The 25,630-nt window shown below is 34.9% G+C and overlaps 1 protein-coding gene across 1 annotated transcript; it reads left to right on the top strand.

Annotated features, from left to right (window-relative positions):
* Window positions 1-3,706: 3,706 nt before the first annotated feature.
* CLRN1 (clarin 1) lies at window positions 3,707-16,021 on the top strand. Its single transcript, XM_026701141.2, has 3 exons — window positions 3,707-4,044; window positions 12,239-12,418; window positions 14,760-16,021. Exons 1-3 carry the CDS (start codon window positions 3,771-3,773, stop codon window positions 15,023-15,025), a joined length of 720 nt encoding a protein of 239 aa, XP_026556926.2. The 5' UTR covers window positions 3,707-3,770; the 3' UTR covers window positions 15,026-16,021.
* Window positions 16,022-25,630: the final 9,609 nt, after the last annotated feature.

The following is a 25,630-nucleotide window of genomic DNA, read 5'->3' as shown; positions in this document are numbered from 1 at the left end:
CTGGAATGTCACGTCCATCAGAACAACACCTTGATCCCACAGCTCACAAAGGACCAACTTTACTATAAATATCACTAGCCTCTGACCTTCCATTTGGTAGTTACTTCAATTGCTGTAACCTATGCTAAACTTGTAAACTACCCTCCTTTTCAATCAGCTTGTCCAATGCATTTCTGTCATAATCTGCTTGGAACCAGAATTTTCTTTTGATATTGTACTAGTATTTTTGCACATTACCTTCAACTATATCTAGTTTGCACCTTTTCTGTGAGCTTGAAGGCCACTCAAGCATGCTAGCAGGCAAAAGATTAAACTGAAATTTAAGTCTCTGTATTTTCCTCTTTAAAAACCTTTCAAATATTAAACAGAAAAGATCAATTTGCAATTGCACTGATTCTTATAAATTCTGCGGATGGTAGATTGTATAATTGGTTCATAATCTTTATATATCTTTTCAAGATTATCATAATCTTTGTAGCATAAAAGAATATGCTTTTAAAATCTTTATATTTTACAAACAGAAATCCAGGAAGGAATGAAGAAGTTTTACTGATAACAATCAAAACTGTATTTAACTTAAGCCGTGCCTGCAGATGGTCATAGAAAAATAGTCATATTAGTTTAAATTTTATAAGTTAATAGTATGAGTAGATATAAGCAAATCAGCTATAATCTTTCTTCTCTAGATTCTTCTATGTATACATTATAGATTTTTTAAATATATATATACTCTCTCATAATGAAAGGTAAAAATACATTAATAATAAAATCCATTATATAAAATAATGCCTGTTCTTGATGATGAAGCTTAATTTGAAACAATAGATATATTCTAAGATCATGTTGTAATACAGTTACATGCAAAAACTTGATTTAGGAAAGCAATTACTGTTCATGAAGTATAGCTTTTTGAATTTAGAGCTCTATGAAATCTTCTCACCTGACAGATTACATAAATATTCATTTAGCTTTTTAATTAGTACATTCAATCTCTGAATGGGTTGCCTACAGAGTTTCAGTCACTTGAATGCTAGGTTGACTAATTCTCTAGTGGGGATTGTAGCATTTTATATTTCAATATAACATCTCTATTTTAGGGCAATTTAAAATCCCATTATCATCAGTTTCTATTTTATTGATTCCTTTCTTCTTTTTCTACCATTTCCGCACACTTGTGTGCATGCAGGTAGTCCAAACAATTTTCTTAGTGCAAACACTTCTAAGGTTTTAACACAAAGACTTTAATTTCAAATATTTATGACAGCACGAAGAGTTAGGGCCAATTATTGTTACTAAATTTGGGGTTCAAAACTAACAAAATACCTTCATGTAAATGTATTCATTTCTTTCCACACATACTCAGAATTACATGTATCATAAACTTTAAGTGAAATTTCTCATGGCAGAAGTGTCATTTTATATTGTCCAAACCAACTATGCATGTTGGTTAAATATTTGATTAAATGGAGAAATGGCCAGCCATTTCACGTGAAAAAACACAATGGTTCTCACTTTGTGGAAATGTTGAAATTAAAGAAGTAGATTATGACACTTGCTGTTTATATGGAGGAAAAAAATATGCTTATTCCAAGCGACTTTTTGCATACTTTCATGTTGTTTTCTTGATTAAAGCATCAAATTTGATTACAGGACCAAATAAAGTGACTTATTTATTCCCAGTCTAACCTATAGCTCTGACTGATGCTCCCGTTCTCTCACTTAACTGCGAATTTCCTCCTCATCACTATTGCTTGTCTGCTGTGTTTAGGGTCTCCAAACAAAAGGGCAACTCAGACACATGATGGATACGTACACCTAAAGAGCTTTCCTAGTTTTAAATCTCAGTGTCTTTGGCTCTAAGGGACAGAAGAAGGGGACGGCCTTATTAGTCTAAAGTGGCCAATAGATTAATCCCAACTCTTGAGGGATCACTTGATTACACTACCAACAAAATCATTGCCGAAGGTCATAGGATGATATACATAAGAGGAAAAGCACTATTATAACACTACAATAGTGAAATAAGACTTCTGGCGCAGGATAGGGACCATATGAAGATAACATTGTGAGGAAATAACATAAAACAATGATTACTGAGACATGTGAAAGGGCCATGTTTAGATTCAAGTTGTGAAAGGCTGCATCTTTTCTTTTTGATGGTTTTGAAATGCTAGCCTGGAAATTGAAGATAAATTTATGCTTTCTCTTCTATCAGTTGAAAAGGTTGATGTGAAATTAGATCTTGGAAATGAATTAACATGTAACATACACTAGACTCCATCCGCATTTTAAAAAGAAAATTTAGAGAAATAAATGCTTTGCTGGAACAAAATGTTTTCAGCCATAGAATGGACAATCACTGGATTCTGCCTATTTTCTCTTCTATGTGTTGTAACCTTTATAGCTCTTAATGTTTTAGAATTTCTTCATAGAAATTTTCCTCTATATCTATCATCACTAAGAGGCAAAAGTGTACATGCATTCAAAACATTAGTCAGTTATTTGGGGGAAAAGATGAAAATATATTGAATCAGCCTGTTATTCTTGGAGCTCTGAACATATAAACAAAATTGTTGGTATGAATAACCTGCTTAGAGGTGAAGACCGTGTATCAGTAGAATTGGTGCAAGTTCTCTTCCCACTACCCACTTCTTACAATATGTATGAGGAACAAACAAGACAGCAAATTACACATGGAAGGATAATTACATGTACATAAATTAATTAAGAATGCCATGGTTAAATTATTCCAGAAAGAGAGAATGAAAGAGAATTCATATAATATGTGGCTTGGTACTACAACGTGCTTAAACTTTAGAGATGATTTGCTCTGCTTGGAATTCAGAAAACTGTTCTACAAATGCCAGGTTTTACATAAATCCATTTCAAAGGACCATTAAAGAACAGGTATGTGCTATATACAATGTTCTACTTACTATTCTACTCTGTTTCATTTCCAGTGAGAGATTTATAATGAATAAGTAAAAAGTGTATCTAAAAGCTACAAGCTTTGAGTTCAATTAATTGATTCTACTGCACAATTGAAAATAGTTAAATCATTTATAGTGAGAAAAATGGGGTTAGGAGATAATAAACAATCCCACTTAACGGAACTAGAACATTTAGATGTACATTAATTTAACTATGAAATTGCTTAACTAGAAAAGTTGTTTGAATTAGGGTGGATGTTAACAAAGAGATCGTTTTTGTCTCTTTGCTGGTACCTAGAGATCATCTGGAATTTTGCAGATAACCCTTTTTGAAAGAAAGCACTCATCCAGTTGAACAGCTTTGTGACAAGCAGTAATATAGCCATTGCCCATTGTCCATTCATACGCCCAATCTGAGAATAAAATAGAACACTGTCAGCCTTATTTTAATAATAACATTATTAAATAGACCTCGTATCATCTGCCTGAATGACATTTTAGCACTATGCAAAGATAAAATGTTAAAATCTGAATATTTTATTGTGATCTGCCTGATTTAAATGTAAGCATCTCCCCTACCACTATCAACCCACACCCACCCCCGGGGAACACAGTGGCTAACTTAATCCAAGATCCAGGTCTCATTCTGGAATTTTCAGTTCACCCAATCAGACAAAGGCTATTAAAAAGCAAACAACCCCAAACAGGGCACTCATCAAATTACACTGAGGTTTCCATCTGTTATTTTAACCTTTGTTCTCAAGTAACATTGAGAAGGGATGCTGCAAAACCCACCTTACTAAAGTTTTCATTTGAAATTATATTTTCACGTTTTTCTGCATGCCTCATCTAGGATTATATATGCCAGCCCAACAGAAGAAAGTTGTTTTTTGCATAGCGGGTGTGTTCAGTTTTGCTTGTGCTCTGGCCATTGCAGCAGCTATAGGAACTCAGCTATGGATCCAAGGAAAAATTCTTTGCAAAACTGGAGCATTGCTTGTTAATGCTACTGGCCAGGAATTAGATAAGTTTATTGGTGAAATTCAGTATGGACTATTCTATGGGGAGAGGGTTAGACAATGTGGCCTTGGAGGGAGACCTTTTCAGTTTTCATGTAAGTAACAATGACAATCTGAATTATTTAATACTTTGTGCATGCTATCATGGTCTGACAGACAAAGTAAATGAGCTTTCTCCTATTTCTTCTGAAAGAGTTACAAATGAGAAATGCAAAATTATAGCGCTATAATATATATGTATTAATCTATCATTTTTTAAAAATTGAATTGTGTTTCCATTTATTGTCTTAGACCAATAGATGTGTAAGTATAAGGTGAGCCTCCACAAACCTAATTTGGCTTGGCATTTTAAAAAGAAATATGGATTCAGTTCCAATATATGTATTTGTAGATTTAAACACTACTTTAAATGGAGAAATAAAATGTTGCTTGTGCTGCTAACCACTGCTCTCCTTGATTGGCACAAAAGGAACTATACTTTATGATGCATCAGTTTATCTTCCACAGCAAAATATTGTTAAGGCTGCCAGTCACAAGGTTGACTTCTTTGAGCATCACACAAATCATGGTTATAAAGACAACAGCTGATAACATGTCACCTAAAATGTATTTATTTTTTTATCAGCAAGAATTGGCAGGCAATCTGCCGAGCAGTTCTGGCTGCTCCAAATAATTTGTGATGGTCTGAAATCTTTGCAGTGATGGTAACCATATTCATTCAAGTTGTTGTCAAGAATAGCCTTGTTAATTAAATTCTACAGCAAGCAGAGTTTAAACTTTTTTCCCCAAAATTTTCTCTTTATTGAAGATCTACTTTTCAAATTGCAGCCTACTATGAATTTTATGAATGCTGTTGTAAAGAATGAAACAAGAACTGGATGTTGTTTTTACTAAAATCATCTTGCTTAACATTCCATCCCCAAGAAATGCTCTACTAAGGTGCATGAGATAAATTGAAGAAAATGTATTTTACTGAGCCTTACTCTTCTGATACAATTGTATGAAAGAGGATAGCTTTAGATGAATTGGATTAGTGAGAAAAACACAAATCCACAAGTCACATTTAAAAGATTTCAATAATCCAGTTAAATATAACTACAGTTTGCTGTATTTGAATTTGAGAATTTATTTCAATAATCCAGTTAAATTTAATTACAGTTTGCTGTGTTTGTGTAATACAAACTTTGGTTTATATACAACAGAAACAATCTTCTACTCTTTTCACTGATGCCAGAATAACTTAAAATGAGGCAAACTAAGTAAGTTTGCTTTTTCAATATGCCTGGAATTTTTAAGATTAAGTGTTTGGTTATGACAGGTAAAAAGCATCCTAAGAATGCAGTGTTCATCTCTTGTAATATGAGAGCTTGGTTACTAATTTATTAAATGCAAAATGGTGACCAATCTAGTTTCAGGTTTTTGTTGAAAGAGCCACGATGACAATATAATTGTAACTTGAACATGCTTCTTAAATAGATGCTTCATTGGCAGTGCAGATAAAACCTCTTTTTTTTCACCCAGCATAAGCCAAGGGAAGATAGTATTGCTTTATTAGGACAGGGAGGGAAACAGCCTGGCTGTTACATTGCTGTTCTAGTCAAATGAGACCTTGCTAAATGGGGCAGAAGAGAAATATTCTCCATATGCAGTGCGGTATACATGCTTCAGAAATGATTAAGAAATTCAATCTTGCGCTGGTATTCATTCAAAAGCTGCTTGCAGTTTTCTGTTCAAGGCTGGCAACAGTGTCACCGCTTTTAAGGATCTCAGCCGCTCTGATAAGTGGATTCTGTAAAGCAGTAGCTATAGCAGCAATTCCTTTCAATCTCACATGGAAATTTTTAAAAAGTATTTCTCAAACTTGGTGTGAAGACTTCAACTCCCAGAATTCCCACGCCAGCAGGGGTAATTTTTAAAGTTTGAGAAATACTTCTCTAATAGAGAGCTTGCATTCGCACAAAGTTCCGATCATTTCCAACATGTACACTAATCCAAAATTTGCTTCAATAAGTGTAGTGATTTACAGAGATTAGATTACAGGTAGTCCTTGATTTATGACCACAATTGAGCCCAACAATTCTGTTGCTAAGCAAAGCATTTGTTAAGTGAATTTTGCCCAATTTTATAACTTTTTTTGCCACAGTTGTTAAATCAAGGGTCTTCAAACTTGGCAAGTTTAAGACTTGTGGACTTCAACTCCCAGAATTCCTGAGCTAACATGACTGGAGGAGGAATTCTGGGAGTTGAAGTCCACAAGTCTTAAAGCTGTCAAGTTTGAAGACCTCTGTGTTAAACGAATTACTGCAATTATTAAGTTAGTATCATAGATATTAAGGGAATCTGGCTTCCCATTCTCTTTGCTTGTAAGAACATAACAAAAAGTGATCACATGGCCCCAGGACATTGCAGCTAAACAAATAGCCAAATACTGCCACTACTAGCTGATCGTGGTTGCCCAGATTTCACTACAAATTTTCTACACCTACCAGGAGATATTAAAAATTAAGTCTGGTGTTTTCTGACTGCAAAGCAGAAGTTCCTTTATTTCGTTACAATCCTTTGATTGGAGATGCTACAGAGCAAATTCCTACTGAGGAGGCATAAGTGTTAGAAAGAGGAGACATAAGTGTTGGAAAGAGGCACAAACCTCTGAAGGACAGACTCCTGTCATTTTAAACAAGCACAACATGATTTTAATGGAATTTAGGCATTGTATTGCCAAGTGATCATTGCTCAGGCCCTTGGTGCTTTTGGATCCAGGCAATAAATTTACCAGTGGATAAGGAAATTTCAAATTTTATCATTTAACCATAACAGGCAAACTAAATAGAAACACAAACAAGCATAACATTCCAAGCAAGGTAGTTCGCCTTCAGCTGCAAGGAGGCCCATTTCAAGGAGCAGGGATACTCCAAGGCCAGGGACGCACAGCACTGAGTTTACAAACCTGTGCAGAGGCACAAAGCTTTAGTGTTATTAAATCCTGGCACCAAGACTTCATGGCCCTGCTTCCATGGTCACCAGACAGCAAGATCTGGCCTTGACCAGATAGTGTATAATTCTGGAATGGGAACGATCATTCTGATAAACAGTGCTCGCCTAAACAATCTGCAGCTGTTTGAAAATTCTCTCTTATTTATTAAGCAACAGTGAAAACAAGGAGGTTAATATAGCTCAGAATGAACTCTAAACTTTTAGAATTTCCTTAATATGAAGGAGAAATCAAAATACAGATAGGCTTCAACTATCTGGGTGGCCCTTGACTGCCTGTATCACAGTTGGGAATCAGTATTTTCATTGCTAAGCAAGGGAGTTATTAAGTGAATGCAATTTTACAACCATTGTTGTCATTGTTGTTAAGCAAATCATTGCATTAGGTAAACCATGTAATCATTAAATCATAGTCTCCCTTTGACTTTGCTCATCATAATTATTTAATGTGGTTCAAACTGACATAAGTACAATTGCCAAGCACCAAAAGTTTGATCACAAGACTGTGGAGATGTTGCAGTGGTCATAAGTGCAAGGACCAGGCATAAGTCACTTCCTTCATTGTAACTTCAAGCAGTCACTAAATGAACAATTGCAGGTTAAGGACTATTTGTATGTCAGTAAACTCCTCAAAATACAAAGGTGTTCTATATTGCAACTAGAGATACATGTTAGGAGTAAAGTCAAGTTTTAAAATGGACTAATAACAACAGATGAATAAATGTTTTAAAATGTTGTGCCTTATTTCCAAGCAACACCTAATAAACTCTGGGTGGCAAACAGTAAAACAAAACAACAGCAACAGTGCAATTAAAACAAACCACCCATGATGCAATAACATTCCTATTGAGGTTTATGCTATTTGGTCTACAACTACTCTTCAAAAAATTGCTGTTTGATGCTTTTAGAGGGACATCAGCAAATTTCTCATAGTCTATGTAAATCCACTGAAACTGGTAAGCAACCTGTGGTTCTAGGATCCAACTCAGCCTTCATATGCCGTAGGTATATTTGGCAATATGATCAAAGGCTAGAGGGATAAATGAATATCCCTTCTAAATTTGGAATTTTGATTATCTCATTTACAGGAAACTGGGTAAAGCATGCAGATTATATATGTGTGTAATGTATACAAGGCAGTGCATATATGGTTTTGCCAATACATGGAAAAAAATGTGTCTATAGTGCAATATATATAATCCTTCTTTCCTTGGGTTCCTTGTATATAACGTACATTGTTTTTATACTGAAAACAGGTGTTTCTACTGAAATCTTTGGCAGCAGAAAAGTGTAATTAATCTATGGACTGCAAAAAGCAATGATGGTATAAAATAATACTAGCATCTTTTTGCCCTTTTTATGGATTTAATTTTTTTGCACTGTAGCTTTAAGGCAGCTAAATCCTATGAAAGGTTTAGCACTCATTTTATTATCACTTGCAGAACCACTCATGCAAACTCTATTTGAGTCACAAAAAATGTCCCTGGTGATGGTACCATTTACTTCTGCTAGCTGTGTTTGCATATCAGTGCATTGAGTCCCTGTATGTCATGCTTGAGAAGAAAAATTAAATCATCTGCCCTTTTTAGGCCTATTCTCCAATTCAATGTTTTTCCTATTAACCACTATTATATATATATATTTTAATTGTAAAATGAATTTGCTCTGCCTATAAAACCCAGGCAGGCATAGAGAGAGAGCCTTCTGCTTCGTTTCCTCTGACTTTTGTCAGTTTCTGGGTCAGCAGTTCATTTTCAAAAAGGCCATCAGCATTCAGATTTATTCCTCGACTCCTCGACGTTTAAAGTGGCTTTGCTTCTAAGGCAACATTGTTGCAGGATTAAATTTTATTAAATGGCCAGCTATAAATTGTAATGATAGATTTTAAAAATGTAAATGTAGCTATGGAGAGAAATAGGTGGCTAGTGTGGCATCAAGCCTAAGTATTGCAATTGCTAAAAAAAAATTCTCACCCTAGCTATCAAAACAATCAACATTTTGTGATTTTACATGTATGTTATGCACTTTTTTTTTTTTTTTTTGCACAATATGCATTGTAGCTCAAAGCAGGTTTATTCATGACCACCACTGGTTTAATTCACCAGCATAGCCTTCCATAATCTGGAACTCTGCATAAACTACAGTAGGTTTATATGTTGTTTTAATTGTATGATAAGACTACAGATGCCACAATGTGCGGTGACCTAAATTGTAGCTTGGTATGATGGGAGAAAATCCAAAAACATTTGGCAGGCCAAATTATTGAAGTCAGTTATTGTATGCTTAACTTGAAGTTTTTAGCGAAGCCATATGTTTTGTGCATTCTGCTACATTGAGCTCATTGCTTATTTCAAGATAAAGTAGAATGTGACAGATCACTGAAATTCCCAACATTATCATAGCATAAATCTTTGGATATGCCTGTAAAGTAGGATATTTTCAAAGATATGTGCTGCATGTTAGATGTTTGATTAACTTAATGTTTGAACAATTATCCTCTATAAGTATCTTTGAAAGGAGTACAATTGCTTAAACCATGAAAGAACAATTGAAATAGATATCATGGTGTCCGACCTTTTATCTGTCATCAGCAATAGCCTCTTTACCCAGTTGCCTTATTTCCAGAGAAGTGTGCATAGGCATACTAACAATTCTAAAATCTTTTGTTTAAACAAAACTTCACCAGCTTTTTATTAAGTCGATCAAAACATTCTTCTGTTTATCCTTACTCACAATAGATAAATTTTGTGACTTTTTAAAATTTATTTCTGCTAGTACAGTACAGAACAGAATAACAGTTGGAAGGGACCTTGTAGGTCTTCTACTCCAACATGCTGCTCAAGTAGTAGACCCTGTACCATTTCAAACAAATGGCTATCCAGTCTCTTTTTAAAAGCCTCCAGTAATGGAGCACCCACAACTTTTGAAGGCAAGCCATTCCACTGATTTATTGTTATACATATATCTTGATTTTAGCTAAGCCATGCATTTTGTGCATTCTGCTACACTGAGCTCATTGCTTATTTCAAAATAAAGTAGAATGTGACAGCTCACTGAAATTCCCAACATCATCCTAGCAGAAGTGGTAGGATAGTGATATTTATTTAAAATTAACGTCTTCAGGTTAAACTAAATCTCCCAGAAACCTATAAATCAAATGGGAAAAAGAAACAGAAACAATTCTCAGAACAAGGAATTGTGTGAAAAAGGAACAATATGGTGTCACACAAATCTTTTGGGGGAAAGAGCATATTTGAAACAAGTATTTCTTCACTTAGCACCTGTCTTGCCTCTTGAAGAGCAGAAGCTTGCAGGCAAAGCTTCGATAATGATCTGACATGTTCAGGCAGGCTTGTCCGGGAAGACATTGTCCTTCTGATAACTGGATCCAAACTTACACAGATTTTAGAGATTAAGATCAGGACAGGACATTGAATTGTGCTTGTAAATGAAAAAGTAATTAATGTTTTTACACCAGTACATCCAAGCCTTCCGTTCATGGGCAACGATCTAATTTGTAATATTGAAGACTAGAGCTTCATTTCAAAAAAAGGGAATGTCCTAGAAATCTACATTTGAAGTCTAACAGCATAGTCTACTGCACCATTACTCCACCAACAAATTATAATATTAAGATGAAGTGCATGAATCTCAAGTCAGTTGACAGAATTAGAGAGTTCAAATGCAGTTGCAGATAATTTATATTATACGTGCTATATAAATTTATTTGCATTACCTACATTGGTTTTTCTCAGCATGTTTTAACCACAGCCAAGCAATTCTAAGGAATTATTAGCACCAGTTTAATCATACCCCTGTGGACTAGGAGCAGTTATCTTGTATTATACAAATCATTCTAAAATATCTGTTGTGGCTAACTCAGCAGAGGTATTTAAAAATCAGTAGAAAGATTAACCCGCAAACTTTTCTGCCGAAGTAGTTATCTACTTGTACATTGCCTTTAGAGCCATTATGTGACTATATATATTTTATATAAATAGAGCATTTCTTACTATATATTAATATACAACATGTTTAGTAATGCTGAACCAAATAAGGATATGATTCACAAACAAAAACTCACCTTCTGTGGAATGCATCCTGTGTTTAAATAATTTGGAAATTAAACTATACAGGTTTAATTTATGCTCTTACAAGCCTTCAATGAACAACCATTCAAAGTTATAAAGGCAAAGTTGTAAAAAGTGATTTATCACTGGTTTTTTTTGCGGGGGGTGGGGGGTTGCACTTAGGACTGTTGCAGCATCCCTGTGGTCATGTGATCAAAATTAAGATGCTTGGCAACTGACATGTATTTATGACGGTTGCAGTTCTGTGTCATGTGATCATCTTTTGCAACCTTCTGATATGCAAAATCAATGAAGAAGCCAGTTTCCCTTAATAACCATGTTACTAACCTAACAACTGCAGTGATTCACTTAACAACTGTGGCAAAAAAAACCAAGCATGTTAAGTGTGTTTTGCTCCATTTTACTTGTTGTTAAGTGGATCACTGTAGTTGTGAAATTAGAAACCAGGTTGTTAAGTGAATTTAACTTCCCCTTGACTTTGCTTGTCAGAAGGTCACAAAAGATGATCACATATCTCTGGGAACCATCATAAATATGAGTCAGTTGTCAAGGATCTGAATTTTGATCATGTTACCATGGAGATGCTGTAATGGTTGTAGGTATGGAAACATGGTCACGAATCACATTTTTTTTTAGTACCGTTGTAACCTCAAATGTTCACTTAATGAACTGTTGTAATTTGAGGAGTACCTGTACACTAAATAATGGGGAGTAACTTGGAGAAATAAGTACTATTGTCCATATATGTTTGGGCTGCTGGTAGTTTTTGTCTAGAAGTCTAGCTCTTCTGGTAGGCACCATGTTAGAAATGTAGGAAATATACGTGAATGCTGATTGGCAGATTGATGTACCTCAGTAGGTTTGAATATGTGAGTTTTGCCAAACTGCATTTAATTGGTAACCCTTCTTGGAAAATGTATATGTATTAAAACATAAACATTGACAACATGTCCTCTATTGTATCAGCTTTACTATCTTCATATAGTTGTCTTTTTTATCTATACTTCTATTTAATGTCAGTCCTCAATCATAAACAAGTTACAAAAACATCTTGCCTTGCTTATCAAGATTCTTTCCACGTTGATAATAATTTCCTGTTCCAGCCACAATGATTGATGAGGCAACATGCAATGTCATAGATAAATAAATGAATATTTTTCTGCATTATTTTTTTCAGATTTTATAAATAATCAGTATTTTCTGTTAGTTTTTCCAGAATTATTCAAAATTATGCCTGCAAGTATCCATGTAAGCATTATCCTCTTTTGCTTGGCATTATTCATCTTTGCACTGATTGCAACCGGCTTCTTCATGTACAATGCATTTGGCAATCCTTATGAAACCTTACATGGCCCATTAGGACTTTACCTGTGGAGCTTCATTTCAGGTAAGTCCAGTAATACTTTGGCATGTAGATATATCTCTATAAATGCATTGATCAGATTCTCATGTAAGATGATGTGGACGAATATTCAGAGTATGATCCGGGCTTTTTTTTTTTTTTTGCTGGTTATTCTTTTCTTTCTTTTTTTACATAAAAACAGATTTTTTTTCTTTTTAAACTGATGTTTTCTACTCAATATATTCATCATCATATGCATCCAATTGATATTTTGACAGTTGTTAAGTGAATCACTGCAGTTGTGATTGTTACAGACTCAACAACTCCATCTAATGTGAGAGGCCATCCTTCCCTTCCCCTCCCTTCCATTTTTTTTAAATATGGGTAATGGATTCACATAGTGGCTAGACCCTCAATATAGAACTATGCTTGGATTGAGAGATTTTAGCAACAGTCTAAGAATGACTAGTCCTGAACAGTGAACCCATCATAGCCCTGCTGGAAGTTGAAAATTTGAGTGCTGTAAACATTTAAAATAGCTATTGAAAGAACACTACTCTTTTACATGTGCTAGAGATTAAAATGTAATTTTATACCCAATAATTTTACAAAATGGACAAAATAGCTTATATAAAATTGGCAAAGTACAAAACTAGACAAAATGCAGAACTACAAAATAGCAAGCAAAATCCCTTGAATTTAAAATAAACTGTAGTTTAAAATAGCTCCGAGTCATATTAACTTCAAAACTGTATTGTTAAATAAAACCATTTTCATTATTTAAATTTTCTAGCACCTGCTGCAGAAGGCATATATTGATTAATGATTCTTGCACATTCTGCATGGAAATTATAAGGCTTTCCACTTGCACAACTATCAGCCACACTATACCTTACCATGGTCTAAATAAATCCTTCATTCCCATGTGCATGTAAATCCTTGGGTACATATGCATACAGCCAGGGATCAATCCAAGGCAAGAATAGGCATTGGGAATTTGAGTCTTCATTTATGTGTTTGTTTAAAATATTTATATAGCCACACATCTTATAATGAACTCCGGGTGGCTCCCAAACAAAACAGCATAAAAATCATTTTAAAACTATCAAACTAAAGATTGCTAAAACAGAATGCCTATTTGTTTATTTGATTTCTATATTGAGTTCTATGCAGAACAAGTCACTTTGGACAGTATGCATCATAAAAACAATTTAAAACAATACAACATTAATCCATATAGGGGCAGGAGGCTGACTCTTTAAACTGCTTAGAGAGGGCTGTAAAACACTGTGAAGCAGTATATAAGTTTAAGTGCTATTGCTATTGCTGTTCTGTACCAGTTGAAGCTTCCTAATGCTCTTCAAGGGCAGCTTCATCTAAAACTCATTGTAGTAATTCAAATGAGAGGTCACAAGGGAATGAATGACTATGAGCAAAGCTTCCTGATCCAGGAATGGATGCAACTGGCACACAACTCTATGATGGTCAAAAGCTGTCCTGGCCACATCTATCACCTGCTCTTCTAGCAAGAGCCATGAGTTCAAGAAAAATCCCAGGCTGCCCACTGATCCATCTGGGGCAGAGTCACCCATCTAGGAGCAAGAGTGGAAAAACCTTATCACTGGAAAGCCCAAATACCCAAAGGACTCATTCTTGCTTGGGTTGAGTTGAAACCTATTTCAACCCATCCAGACTCTTACAGCTTCCAGACACTGATACAGGACTATGCAATCTTTTGGACCAAGTTGCACTGTGGGAAGCTGATAGCATCATCTAGAGGGGCAATCTTTGAACAGGGATCTGGCATAAATAGCACATTACACTCCTAGTTTTTGCTTTTAGGAGAAAAGGCTATTTATGATGTCTCAGGCAACAGGGAATAGAATTAGCTCAGCAAGCACACTTGCTTTACAAGCAGTGGGAAAGAAATTACCAAACATTACCATTCAGACAGATTAATAAGTTTTATTTTTCATGCGCAAACAGATTTGGGGGAACTTTGTTTAATTTATAAAGAAGAAAAAAGATAGAGATAGCATGTTCACCCTTTAATACATGAATTGGAACACTCATTTTAATCCAAACAAATACCAAACAAAGCAAGAAGGGGGATCTGTCAGATGAAGCTGGCAGGCTACACAGACCTGGTGAAACTCAGTGGAGTATGGATTTTAAACTGATATATTTAGAGAAAAGGTGGAGAAGAAAATCAAGTTATAATTATCTATTCTTATTAATAATTGGATTCAACTGGGACCCAACCTCTTAAAGAAGAAAATAGACAGAAGAGCTAATTTATAAATGTTGAAGTATAACAACAAAGGCTGCAGAATTAGGTTGAAAAATTGACCAAATATTAATTTTGAATTTCTTTTTTTTTTTTCAGTGTCTTGTGGTTTTCTTATTTTGATACTGTTTTCTTCAGAAGTGAAAATCCACCACCTCTCTGAGAAAATAGCTAATTATAAAGAAGGAAGTTTTATTTTTAAAATTCACAGTGAGCAGTTTGCAAAATCCTTCTGGATCATCCTGGTGTGCTCATTAGTACACTTTATGAACATTCTGCTTATACGCCTGGCTGGATTTGAGTTTCCTTTTTCAAAATCAAAAAATTCTGAGGCACCGAATGGAGCAATGGATCTAATGTACTAACTAAACATACTTTAAATCTTGATTTATGCAAATAATGCATCCTGGCTTTTTTCCAAAAGATGCACATATTTAAAAGGTTGATTTTTGCTAATGTACTTTGAGGCGGAAAGATACACAGCAAACAGGATATAATAAGAGCTTTATTCAGGAATATTATTTTCATTAGTGTATCACTTTTCATCACAGCAATACAAAAAGAACATAAAACAGAACACCTGCAGCAATCCATAACAGAATCTGTTTATTTCCTATTTGCAATTCTGTTGAATAGTGTTTGTTTAGAAATACTGTCAATCCATACTTTGAAATATATTTGAAAGCTGATCAGCTATTTCAATTTTCATTCAAAGAACTAAGGGCTCAAGAATTAAAACTGAAAACATCCAGCCATCTAGCATTTTGTTGGAACACTGACGAAACCATAATTTCACCAGCAAGTCATTTAGATTAAAAAATTGATCTGCTGAAATTGTTAGAGATGAAAAATTGTGTTCAAAATCAAGAATGAATAAACTTTTCCAATAGAAACAAAAAGTGCCATTTTGAAATCAGACATAATTGGCATCCAGTATTTTCAAGTCACCTCAAAGGAATTTTTTTTCACAAAAGAGTTTACTCATAAACGAATCCCTTCTGTAGGTCTCAAGCAGCCTCTGTTCATTGAGTACATCTATTGTGTGCCATCTTGTATTATTTCTATTCTAAAGGAAAGCATTTATGTTAGAAATGAATGTTCTATAATTAATTCCTAATTGAAATACTTTTTATGAACTACCAAAGATGTTTGTACCTTCTGTTTAATGTCGTATTTGAAAGCACTGGGCCCATAGGTAGTAAACTACGCATATAATAAAGCTGTAATATTTTTCTTTCTTTATTCACTGTTATCCTTTAGTTTTGGATCTGATCTTTCTCATATGGAATTTTATGCTTCATAAATAAATCTGTTATGCCCTATAGCTTCAAATAATTGTCAGTAGGAAAAAATGCTCAAAACAGAAGAAAATAAAATATCTGTGTTGGAACTTATTCTAAACTCATCTTGTATGTTAGTATTAAGTGTAACAAGAAATTTGGGTCATTATATCTCTGACATTTTTATCTTATTATTCTTGTTATTCTGTTATTCCATATTTATTTTCATGTTTACGATTTTAGTTCCAATAGTTGGTACTATTTCCAAAATGCATACAATGACATTTTCATATGTTTGTGTATTGATTTATTTCTTCCCCCAGCATATTTCAGTAACTACATCAGAAAATCATCATGCTGTATTATCTTAAATAACTGAGCTATGTAATATAATGAGAATTAGAGACATGTCTGAAAAGTACCAGATTTGAAAGATTGTCATATAGCATATCTCAAGTGAAACAATAGTCTGGTTCCTATGGCATGCTAAATCATAATGTCAGAGGCTGCACATCACACTAAACTAAAAACTAAAAACCAACCAATCAATAAATATTGAATCACAGTCCAAGACTAAATAATAAATGTAAAAACAAATATAAGTCCTAAATATAACCAATACTGATCAAGTAAACTACTTACTTCTATTGTTGGTCACAGCAAGCCTTATTGTTTTGGAAAACAATTTAGCCATATGTTGTTTCAAGATGCTTATCTTGTAGTTGAACTACTATAGAAAATGATAAATAACAGCAACAAATTTTATTGGATAAAATAGAGATTCTGATCTGAGTGTAGGAATTCAAAAAAGATGCTGGATTACAAAAAGAATATGAAAAAAGATGCTGTGAAAGATGTAAAAATGGACTTCAAAATGCCAACGTGATATGGCAAAAGATGACAACATGATTTACAAATTATCCCAGATGATGTCTTAATAATTAAATATACTTACAAATAATACATAATACAAAGGAATGTGGAAGGCCTTCTTATCTTATATTTCTAAAAGGAAAGTATGAAACAAAGGAAACTGTTTCTGGGAGCAGATAAAGAGAAATTGATAAGAAATCAACCTGTGGGACATTACTTAATGCAAATAAGGATCAAGCTTTTTAAAGGTAAATAGAACATCTACAAAGTGAATCAATTTGATCAGAGTTAAAATGTATAAGTTGTGGTTTCTGTTATTAGTTATTAATAGGATTTTTCTTTTTACCATGATTGAATGATGAGGCTGTAAGGATCTGTTTATAAGTGGAAAGATTTTTCACTTTGTTTCTTAAAGAACAACATTGGGTTACAAAATGATTTTTTTTTTTATTAAGGTTAAAATAGGTGTGTTAATATTTATGATAGTTCTTTTGCTGGTTAGAATTGAATGGTGAGTTTTTATTTGTTTGATAACATAAGATATGGGAAGAAGAGGGATTTTTAATTGAAATATTAGAGAAGATGTTAAGTTACTGAAATGATTTGTACTTGTCTAGAGCAGGGGTCACCAACCTTTTCGGCCTCAGGGACCACCAAACTCATAATTTTAAATCCCAGGGACCATTAACTGGTTCTGTGGGCATGGCCTAATTTGTGGGTGTGCTTGGTGGACATGTGACTGGCTGGGCATGGCTTGTATGTAAATATTATAAATATTTATATAAATGTCGATTTTTTTATGAAAAAAGAGTAACTTTTACTCAAAAGCAGGCAAAGCAGGCAGATTGAGTTGCTCACAGAATCATTCAGTGATCTATCTATCTGCCATCGGCTACCTCAGTCTGTCACATAAAATTTGCTTGCTGTGAGTCTGCACTGAATAATAGAACCTTCAGTCCTAAGGGAGGTTTGGCTGTGCTTAAAAGCAGAGCCAAAGATCTAAAGCCTATCTAGAAAGCAAGAAATCCAACCATTTCTTGCTTCCTAGCTAATCTAAATCTTCCGGCATAGCAGAACAGCTGGTGGTCAGAAAAAGGAAAAATAGCAACTTAACAGGCAAGTTTGCCGGGTAAGGAGTGAGTGGGTGGGGAGGGTTCCCGCGGGCCACGTGGCCAGTGTAGCCTTGTGTTTCTGCACAACCTGGATTAATTGCTTTAGGGTGGGTGTTCTGGGGGTGAGATTTCTCTGCAGCCCACCAAAATTTTCTCACAGCCACGGCCCACTGATTGGCAACTGCTGGGAGAGAGGGGTGTGTGTGCATGTGTGTGTGTGTGTGTGTGTGTACCTTTTCTTTTTTCATTCACTTTACACTTTTTCTTTTCTTTTTATATTTTCCTTAGTTTGTATTAGTTTTTTTATCTTTGTATTTGCAAACTTCAATAAAATTATTGTAAAAATAATAAAATGTGTGGACTCCACTCATATATTCAGGTTTATGGTTCAATACAGTTGGGTTATTGGTTAAACCATTGTTAATTGGTAAAGAAACATTGGTGCATTTTGGTCAAAGATATAAATTCACTTTCTATTAAAGTAAATCAATGGTACAATTGTGTTATAAAGCTAATGAAATTCTCCTGATCATTCCTCAAGATTTTTTGGCTTATTACAGCCTTAATACCTCTCCAAAAAATATTAGCTTGCTCTTTACTCACAATAAATGCCAAAAGAATGACTCTTTATAAAAAAAAGTAGACTAATAAAAATGTTCTGTCTCCCCAGCCTGGAAATATGGAAATATCATTGTGTCAAGGTGACCTTCTTTCAGCTGCTCACTAATGCTTCAGTCCCAACATTTTGAAGAGTTTTCAATGCTCAGATGAAAGAAGATCTGAGTTTTGTTATGAATTGAGACTAAAATTGTTAGGAAGTCTAAAGGAATAACAAGCTGAGAATTCTAGAAAGTTATTAGCTGAAATAAATGGAATTCAGAATGAAAACATTTTGGGGTTGGAAGGTCGCATGACAGCTGCAGAAAACATAAGTGCTGGCTTTAAAGATGCAAATTCAATTCTGTGGTTCTGGGAAGGATTATTCTGCTCAAAATATAAAAACCTACCTTTTGCTTCAGAGGAGTATTGGGATTCTTTCTTTCTTTCTTTCTTTCTTTCTTTCTTTCTTTCTTTCTTTCTTTCTTTCTTTCTTTCTTTCTTTCTTTCTTTCTTTCTAGTTGCTTAGGATTCCTGCCAGATCATCTGTCATAATTCTTAATAAAGTTCATTCAAAAATCTCTAAAACTAGGGATACTGTCCAGGGTCCTGAACCTTTCCCATCCAATTACAAAACATATTTTTAGATTTTTTTTTCATCCCAAGTTTATTCTTTGTCTAAATAATTCAAAGAGGCAAACATACCTAACAATCCTTCCTCCTCTTGTTTTGCTCACAACAACTCTGTGAGGTAAGTTAGGCTGAGAGAGAATGACCAACAAAAAGTTATCTTTCATGCCTAAAACAGAACTAGAATACACAATATTCTGGTATCTATGCTAATGTCTTAGTCACTAGTCCAAACTGGCTGTACTGTTCCTACTTTCCTGAGCTACTGTCACAAAATCATGGAAATGAAGCTATTGTATTAGAATGAGGTAAAAAGTCCATGATTCTGCCAAATTTAGTAGATATGGGACTTTACAATGAGGGAATTAAAAGGCCCTATCTCTATTTTAAACATTCAAGTTTTGTCAACTTTCTGTGACTAAACAGTACAGAAAAATAAAATAAATGCTGTGATGAAGTTATATTTTAGACAATCTTGTCACCAATTATTGTCCCATGTCATTAGGCTTATTACCAAATTAGAAGCACTATACTGATAGCAGAACCTTAAAATAGCTGAGGGAAGTTCATTTTCTACTGAGGACTGATTTCCCAGAGGATACATTTTTTTATAATGATATCATATGTTTAAAAGGTGTAGGGCTGAAACAGGACCGAGAATAAGAAATAGTGGGAGTATCATTCTCTCCTTTTTTTTTGAAATCCATTTTATTTTCCTATTTTTTCTACTGCAGGCCAAGATAAAATATGTTGCTTTAGCAAGAAACTATAAAAAAAAATTTGAAGACTTTTTTTCAGGTGCCACAAAAAAATAGCTAAAATATCACATGTAGTTATATAGTAACAGGACTGGGGGTGATTGTAGCTATTTTCCAATCATATGTCCCTTAAATGACCATTGGTTTATCGTTGAGTGGCAGAAATCCCTACGAAATTAACTGAATTATTAATTTTCCTATAATACTTCAAGCAGTTGACACTTTATCTCTTCATGGAATTTGAAAAATCATGGCTTGCTTGCAAACAAGATTTCCTGGGAAGCAGTGAACTAAGTTTGAGACTGCTAGAATTTTGAGCTTGCTCTGACTAGAGATGATTTTATTAGAGTATGTTGTCAAACTTTTTTTTTTCATTTTACAACTGAAATTATGTTTATTTCTCCACTTCTTGGGCATGTTCTTCAAAGAAGAAGTAATTGGGAAATATAACTGATCAGTATTAGGAAACAATATTATTTACTTATTGCTATATTGCTCAATATAACTCTGAAAGGTGAGAAAAGTGTTCACATTTCCACAGAAACTAATGGGAGGGTGAAAACTCTGCATATGGCCAGACAGAACCTGAGTGAACATTAAAGACTGGTGGCATTTTATGATGAAAATGCAGACATAGCTTTTAGCAGAATGGAGATGAATAATTTTGGACCCTTCCTTGGACATCAATTGGCAAGTAGGGCAAGCAAAATCAATGGAGTAGATGAGAAAGAAGAAATAGAAGCTAAAAATGAAGAAAGTATGAGTAACTGATTGCAATGCCACAGTAAACAGCAAATAGAAATCTCCCTAACAGGAAGCAGGAAAAGGACTGTGAGTATAAAACCAATATTTATATTATAGTCCATTTAATTTAAAGGAATGATTGTGTGCTTAGATATAGATTTCCATTATAGAAGTCTTAGTAACAGATTATCAAGAGAATCAAATGGGTTTCTCTGTAAAAAAATAATTCTTATAATCCCAGAAGCCCTATTTAGCACTACTTATTATTTATGGTTCTTCTATGGTTAATTATGGACTGCACGGGCTTGACAATAACTTACGATCTCAAGAAACTTAAAAATTTAGCTATCACCCACAGGAAGTAGAAGACTCCCAGAGGCACCTTGCCAAGATTAGAACTTTATCTCAGACAAGAATGATGCCTCAGATACAACAGTTGGTTATACACTGCGGTGCAAAGAAACCAGAGACGTATGTAATTATTCCCAGTGGTTAAAACTCTAGGCTTCTTCTTCTAATCATTCTGAATTCACAGTTATTTACTGAATGTCTTGGTAGCCTTGGGCACTACTTTCACAGCAGCTCTCACTAACCACTTCAGTTCTTAGCATATCATTCAAATATAGGCTAACTGCATTTTAAAATCAACACCTAATCACAATTTCAATTTGGGATTACCCCTGCCCAGAACTGGCAATTGATTTTCTTTCTTACAGTAATTTTATTGCACATTACAATTAAAACCATAAAAACTAATTAAAAAGGAATAAAATGAAAAAAATAGGTTCAGAAAATAAAAAAGAAAAAGAAAAAAAAATAAGAAAGAATAAGAACAGAGATATATAAAGAAATTATTTTCCCCTTCATCAGAAGCATAAATAATTTTAGTAATTTATCACCTTTTCTGGGATTAAGATAATTAAATGCACTTACCCCTTTCCACATATATATGCCTATAGCATAAACAGCTGCATGTATACAATTTTCACAAATAGCATAAATGTAAAAGAGGGGGAGGGAGGGAGGGAGAGAGACAGAGAGAGAGAGACTACAGCATATTATTGCCCTGCAGTTGGGAATACATCTTGAATGGTTCTATGGAGAACAACAAGGCATTTATCTTCTTGGCTCTGCTTCTCTTATGTATCCTAGCCTGGTAGCCACTGCTGTCTTGAGGGCTTAAAATAGTCAGGCCCATGTATTTTTTTTCAGTAGCCCAGTCTTTTCTTCATGCCTTTCTGTAATTCCACCAGTTACCAACTTCTCTCTAAGTTGCCTTGATCTTAGCTTCATTTTATGGAGCGGTATGTGCTGCTGTTCTTCTTGGTTCTGTGGCTAAACATATCCAGGATTACAGTAGCTGTGGTATATACCAGTTTATTGGTTTAGTAGGGATTGTTTGCGATAGTATCTGATGGTACTTCTTTATTGTTTTGGTAACTGGTTTTATGCATTGATAGTCCCTAGCTTACCTACAATCTTATGCCTCATACCAGCTGTTTTGCTCTGTAATGGAGAGGGTAGCAGATGTTCCAACTTCAGAGGTTGGCTGCACATCCAATTGTTCTTTTTGAATATGGAATGTAATGTGTAGTAGATGTATCTCAAGTTGTGAGAGCATCTTCACTATGTTGGAGCATTGAATAACTAGCTGTTTTTCAGTTAGTGGAAGATACAGGTTTTCTGTTCTCCATGGTTGCCTCATACATTTCATATATCTTCTCTAATTAGCTCTACTATTATAATAGCATTCCACCAATTGTGGGTTCTCTCGTCCATGTATAGCTTGTTTCAGTAATCCATTCATCATCAGATTGTCCTGCTTCCTAAACATCAGATGCAAACCTGGTTAATCAGTGTGGCATCATATTATATAACTCTCTTATTTTGAGGTAGGCTGATGAAGCATTAGGGGGTTCTGCCAAAGGACTCTACAAGTAAGGTAGGTTAGATCTGAACCCGTGTCTCCCAAATTGAAAGCAGCTTTCTAATCTTATCCTATTGAGCTGCATGCAGGTGTGGGTTTCTATCGGTTCTGTCCACCTCTGTAGAACCAGTAGCTCTGAAGAGCAGCATAGAACCGATTCTATGTCTGCTGATGTTTTTGCCCACCCGGGCTTTTACCTGATCTTTATTTCCTGATTTTTCAACTTCAGCTGCCATGCGAGGCACAGCTGCAGTTAAAAAAGCAGGAAAAGAGGGCTGTTTCAAAGGCTGCTGCTGCTGATTTACAGGAGCATGCTCGCAGCATGCAGGGAAACAAATCATAAATCACCGAACCTCATAAATCACCGAACCGGCAGTTAACCCTGTTGTATCCCACCCGTGGCTGTATGTTATATATACATATGTATATAGGTATGTGCGCATGTGTGAGTTTTTACCCTAATCCTGTATCTTTCTCAATTTCAGGTCTTCTATCAGGTTCTGTGCAAGATCTTAGCTGTTTCTAACACTGCATTCTTCTGGACAGACAGCTCTGATTTTGTACATCCTCTCTTGTTCTTCCTTCAGGACCTGATATTTCTCCAGCTTCTCATACTCCTTCTTCCTAATGTTGCTATCAGTTGCCACAGCTACATCTATCACCACTGCTGTTTTTCGGTGCTTTATCTGGTTTATTGGCTGTACCTACTTGTCTGTCTGGATCTGGATCAGGAAATGCCACAGGACTTTAGCTCTCTTATTTCTCACAATCTTCTGTAGAATCTCCTACTGAGACTTAGGATAGCCTATCCATATTCTATACAGATGTTCCTATACACAATACATCTACTTGTTGTGCCATTCAGTATATAATGTTCCTGCCTCCCACTATATGAAAAGACAACCCAACACAGTAGAAATATGTAAGATACCTATAGAGAGAGAGAGTTAATGGGAAGCAATAGTGAATATCAGGTACAACACTGAGAGCAAGAGTGAGCAGCTCTACATTTGCATATCTTTTCATCTAATTTATGAAGAAAATTTGCAGTAAGTTTATATGCAAAAAAGAAACTAGGATAGTAAGAGCAATTTCTTCTCTCCAAAGTTGGACATTCCAAATTCTCCTGTATTTTTTTTTCAAACAGACAGCAACAGAAAAACAGCTCACCAAGAATTATTTGCTCTCCAATTATTGCTCAGACCTGGGTTTGTAGCATGCTTTAAAACAACTCCAGTGATGTTTCATCTAAATGTTTAGTGAAGCCCATTACCACTCTACTTATTCCGAACTTATAGGCTTTTCTCATAAAGTTTATTTCACTGCTCACCATAATAGTTCTGTTCTGTCCCATCCTATCCAGTCCTGCCCTGCCCGGTCCATAGAAACTCATTACTTGCATTAGATGAAAATAGCATTGTGGCATTGCAGTGCAAGTTCTACCCTTTTAGGCATGTGTGTAATTTAATGACATATATTCCAAACATCCCATTCCCCTGCAGATACTGATTTTTACTTTATTCTTTTCTGTATCAAAATATGTGCCATAAAGCAAACACACGTCTTGTGGATAACTCAAAGTTACAGACAAGTACACACATTTTCAAGATACCTGATGTCCTGCCCCTGCTGTACCATTGGACAGAGTGGGCATACTCCAAATCCCATCACTCAAACAATGTCACCTAATGGGGCCCAGGAAGCAGGCACCTGCCCTCTGGAATAACTTCCCCAAAGAGTTCTATATAACCGAGATCCTACCTTTAAAAAAATCCTTGTGGTTTCCTTGCAAAGTGGCTTGTTTCATGTGAATAAAGACTGCATTTGCAGCCGAAGCTTGAAAATAATACCATTACTGTTTCCCCAAACAAAGAGAAAGGTAATAAGAGTAAGTGTCCCTGGGGAGATATTTGGCAAAATTCTGTCTTAGCAAGGTTGAAGAAGTGACGCTGAAACAGAAGTTTGGGAGTTGGGTGCTGCCCTGCACTGGACAGGAATCTGCACCCACATTTTTGGGTTAGGTTACTTCATCTGGTACTGGATCACCAGGCAAATGATTAAATCATGGTGGTATCAGATCCAGGCATATTGTATTGTTTGAGGATTTATTTTACTCAGTGAAAATACAGAAAATGTTAAGACAAAAAAATTGATTAAATAGAAGATCAGATGCACCTGCTGCTTTGTTGCCTTTTTAAAATAAAGAACTAAATATGAAATATATTCACAATTTTATAATTAAACATCAGTTTCATATTAGTCATCAGTCACTTGTTTATCTAATTTTTCTGGATGACTCATCTACTAGATAAATCTAAGAACTCAGATGTCACAATACATGTCTGTTTCTAGTTTTGGACTTTAAAATGTACAGTACTATATTTTCTATCATCATCACCAACATCGCCATCACTAAAATCTTACATATGATGACCTATTTAAATGATCAAGCATTTAAATAGTTTCTTGAGACATCAAAAAAGATCTGACAGAGATGCCAGGTATCTAAAGCTAATCTAAAACAAGGGGGGGGGGGGAATTGCTAATATTTGGAAGTGGAAAGTACAGCATTATTCACATTTTAACTGTATGTGTGATGTTAACATATATGTCATGTCGAACTGTACATATCATATACTATAGCTCTTTATATGCTAGCTGCCAATAAGGGATATTCATCAAAGACCACATTATCTTCAGGTTAAATTCCTCATTTTCCAAATGTATTATCTTATAAAGAGAACTTTGTGAAATACAATTGTTACTGCTGGCTATTCATGTTAGGGCACAATTTTGGTTTCATTTTATTCTGCCAAGCATTCTGCTACCAGCAAACTGAATGAAGCATTAACCCTCATATATGTTGCTGCCTGCCCAGTGGTATGAAATTAATCTGTCAATCTTCTTCACTGGATCCAATTTCCCTGAAATGAGTGTGTAATTGCAGCCTGTTTCTATATAAATCTGTGTCTTGCATTAAACATTTATGCCATATATACAATGGGCAGAAAACACAGGACTATGTACAACTCTAATGAAAGTTTAATTG

The sequence above is a fragment of the Pseudonaja textilis genome, chromosome 4 (genome assembly GCF_049901715.1).
Source record: "Pseudonaja textilis isolate UNSWEBS1 chromosome 4, rPseTex1.2, whole genome shotgun sequence".
Lineage (NCBI taxonomy): Eukaryota > Metazoa > Chordata > Lepidosauria > Squamata > Elapidae > Pseudonaja > Pseudonaja textilis.
This window is presented reverse-complemented; position numbering and strand designations above follow the sequence as displayed.

Excerpts from the sequence above, each read along its gene's own strand:
- CLRN1 (XM_026701141.2), top strand. The coding sequence starts at position 3,771 with ATGCCTCATCTAGGATTATATATGCCAGCCCAACAGAAGAAAGTTGTT. Across the intron at positions 4,045-12,238 it reads GAGACCTTTTCAGTTTTCAT|TTTTTCCAGAATTATTCAAA; the intron begins GTAAGTAACAAT and ends ATTTTCTGTTAG. Across the intron at positions 12,419-14,759 it reads CCTGTGGAGCTTCATTTCAG|TGTCTTGTGGTTTTCTTATT; the intron begins GTAAGTCCAGTA and ends TTTTTTTTTCAG.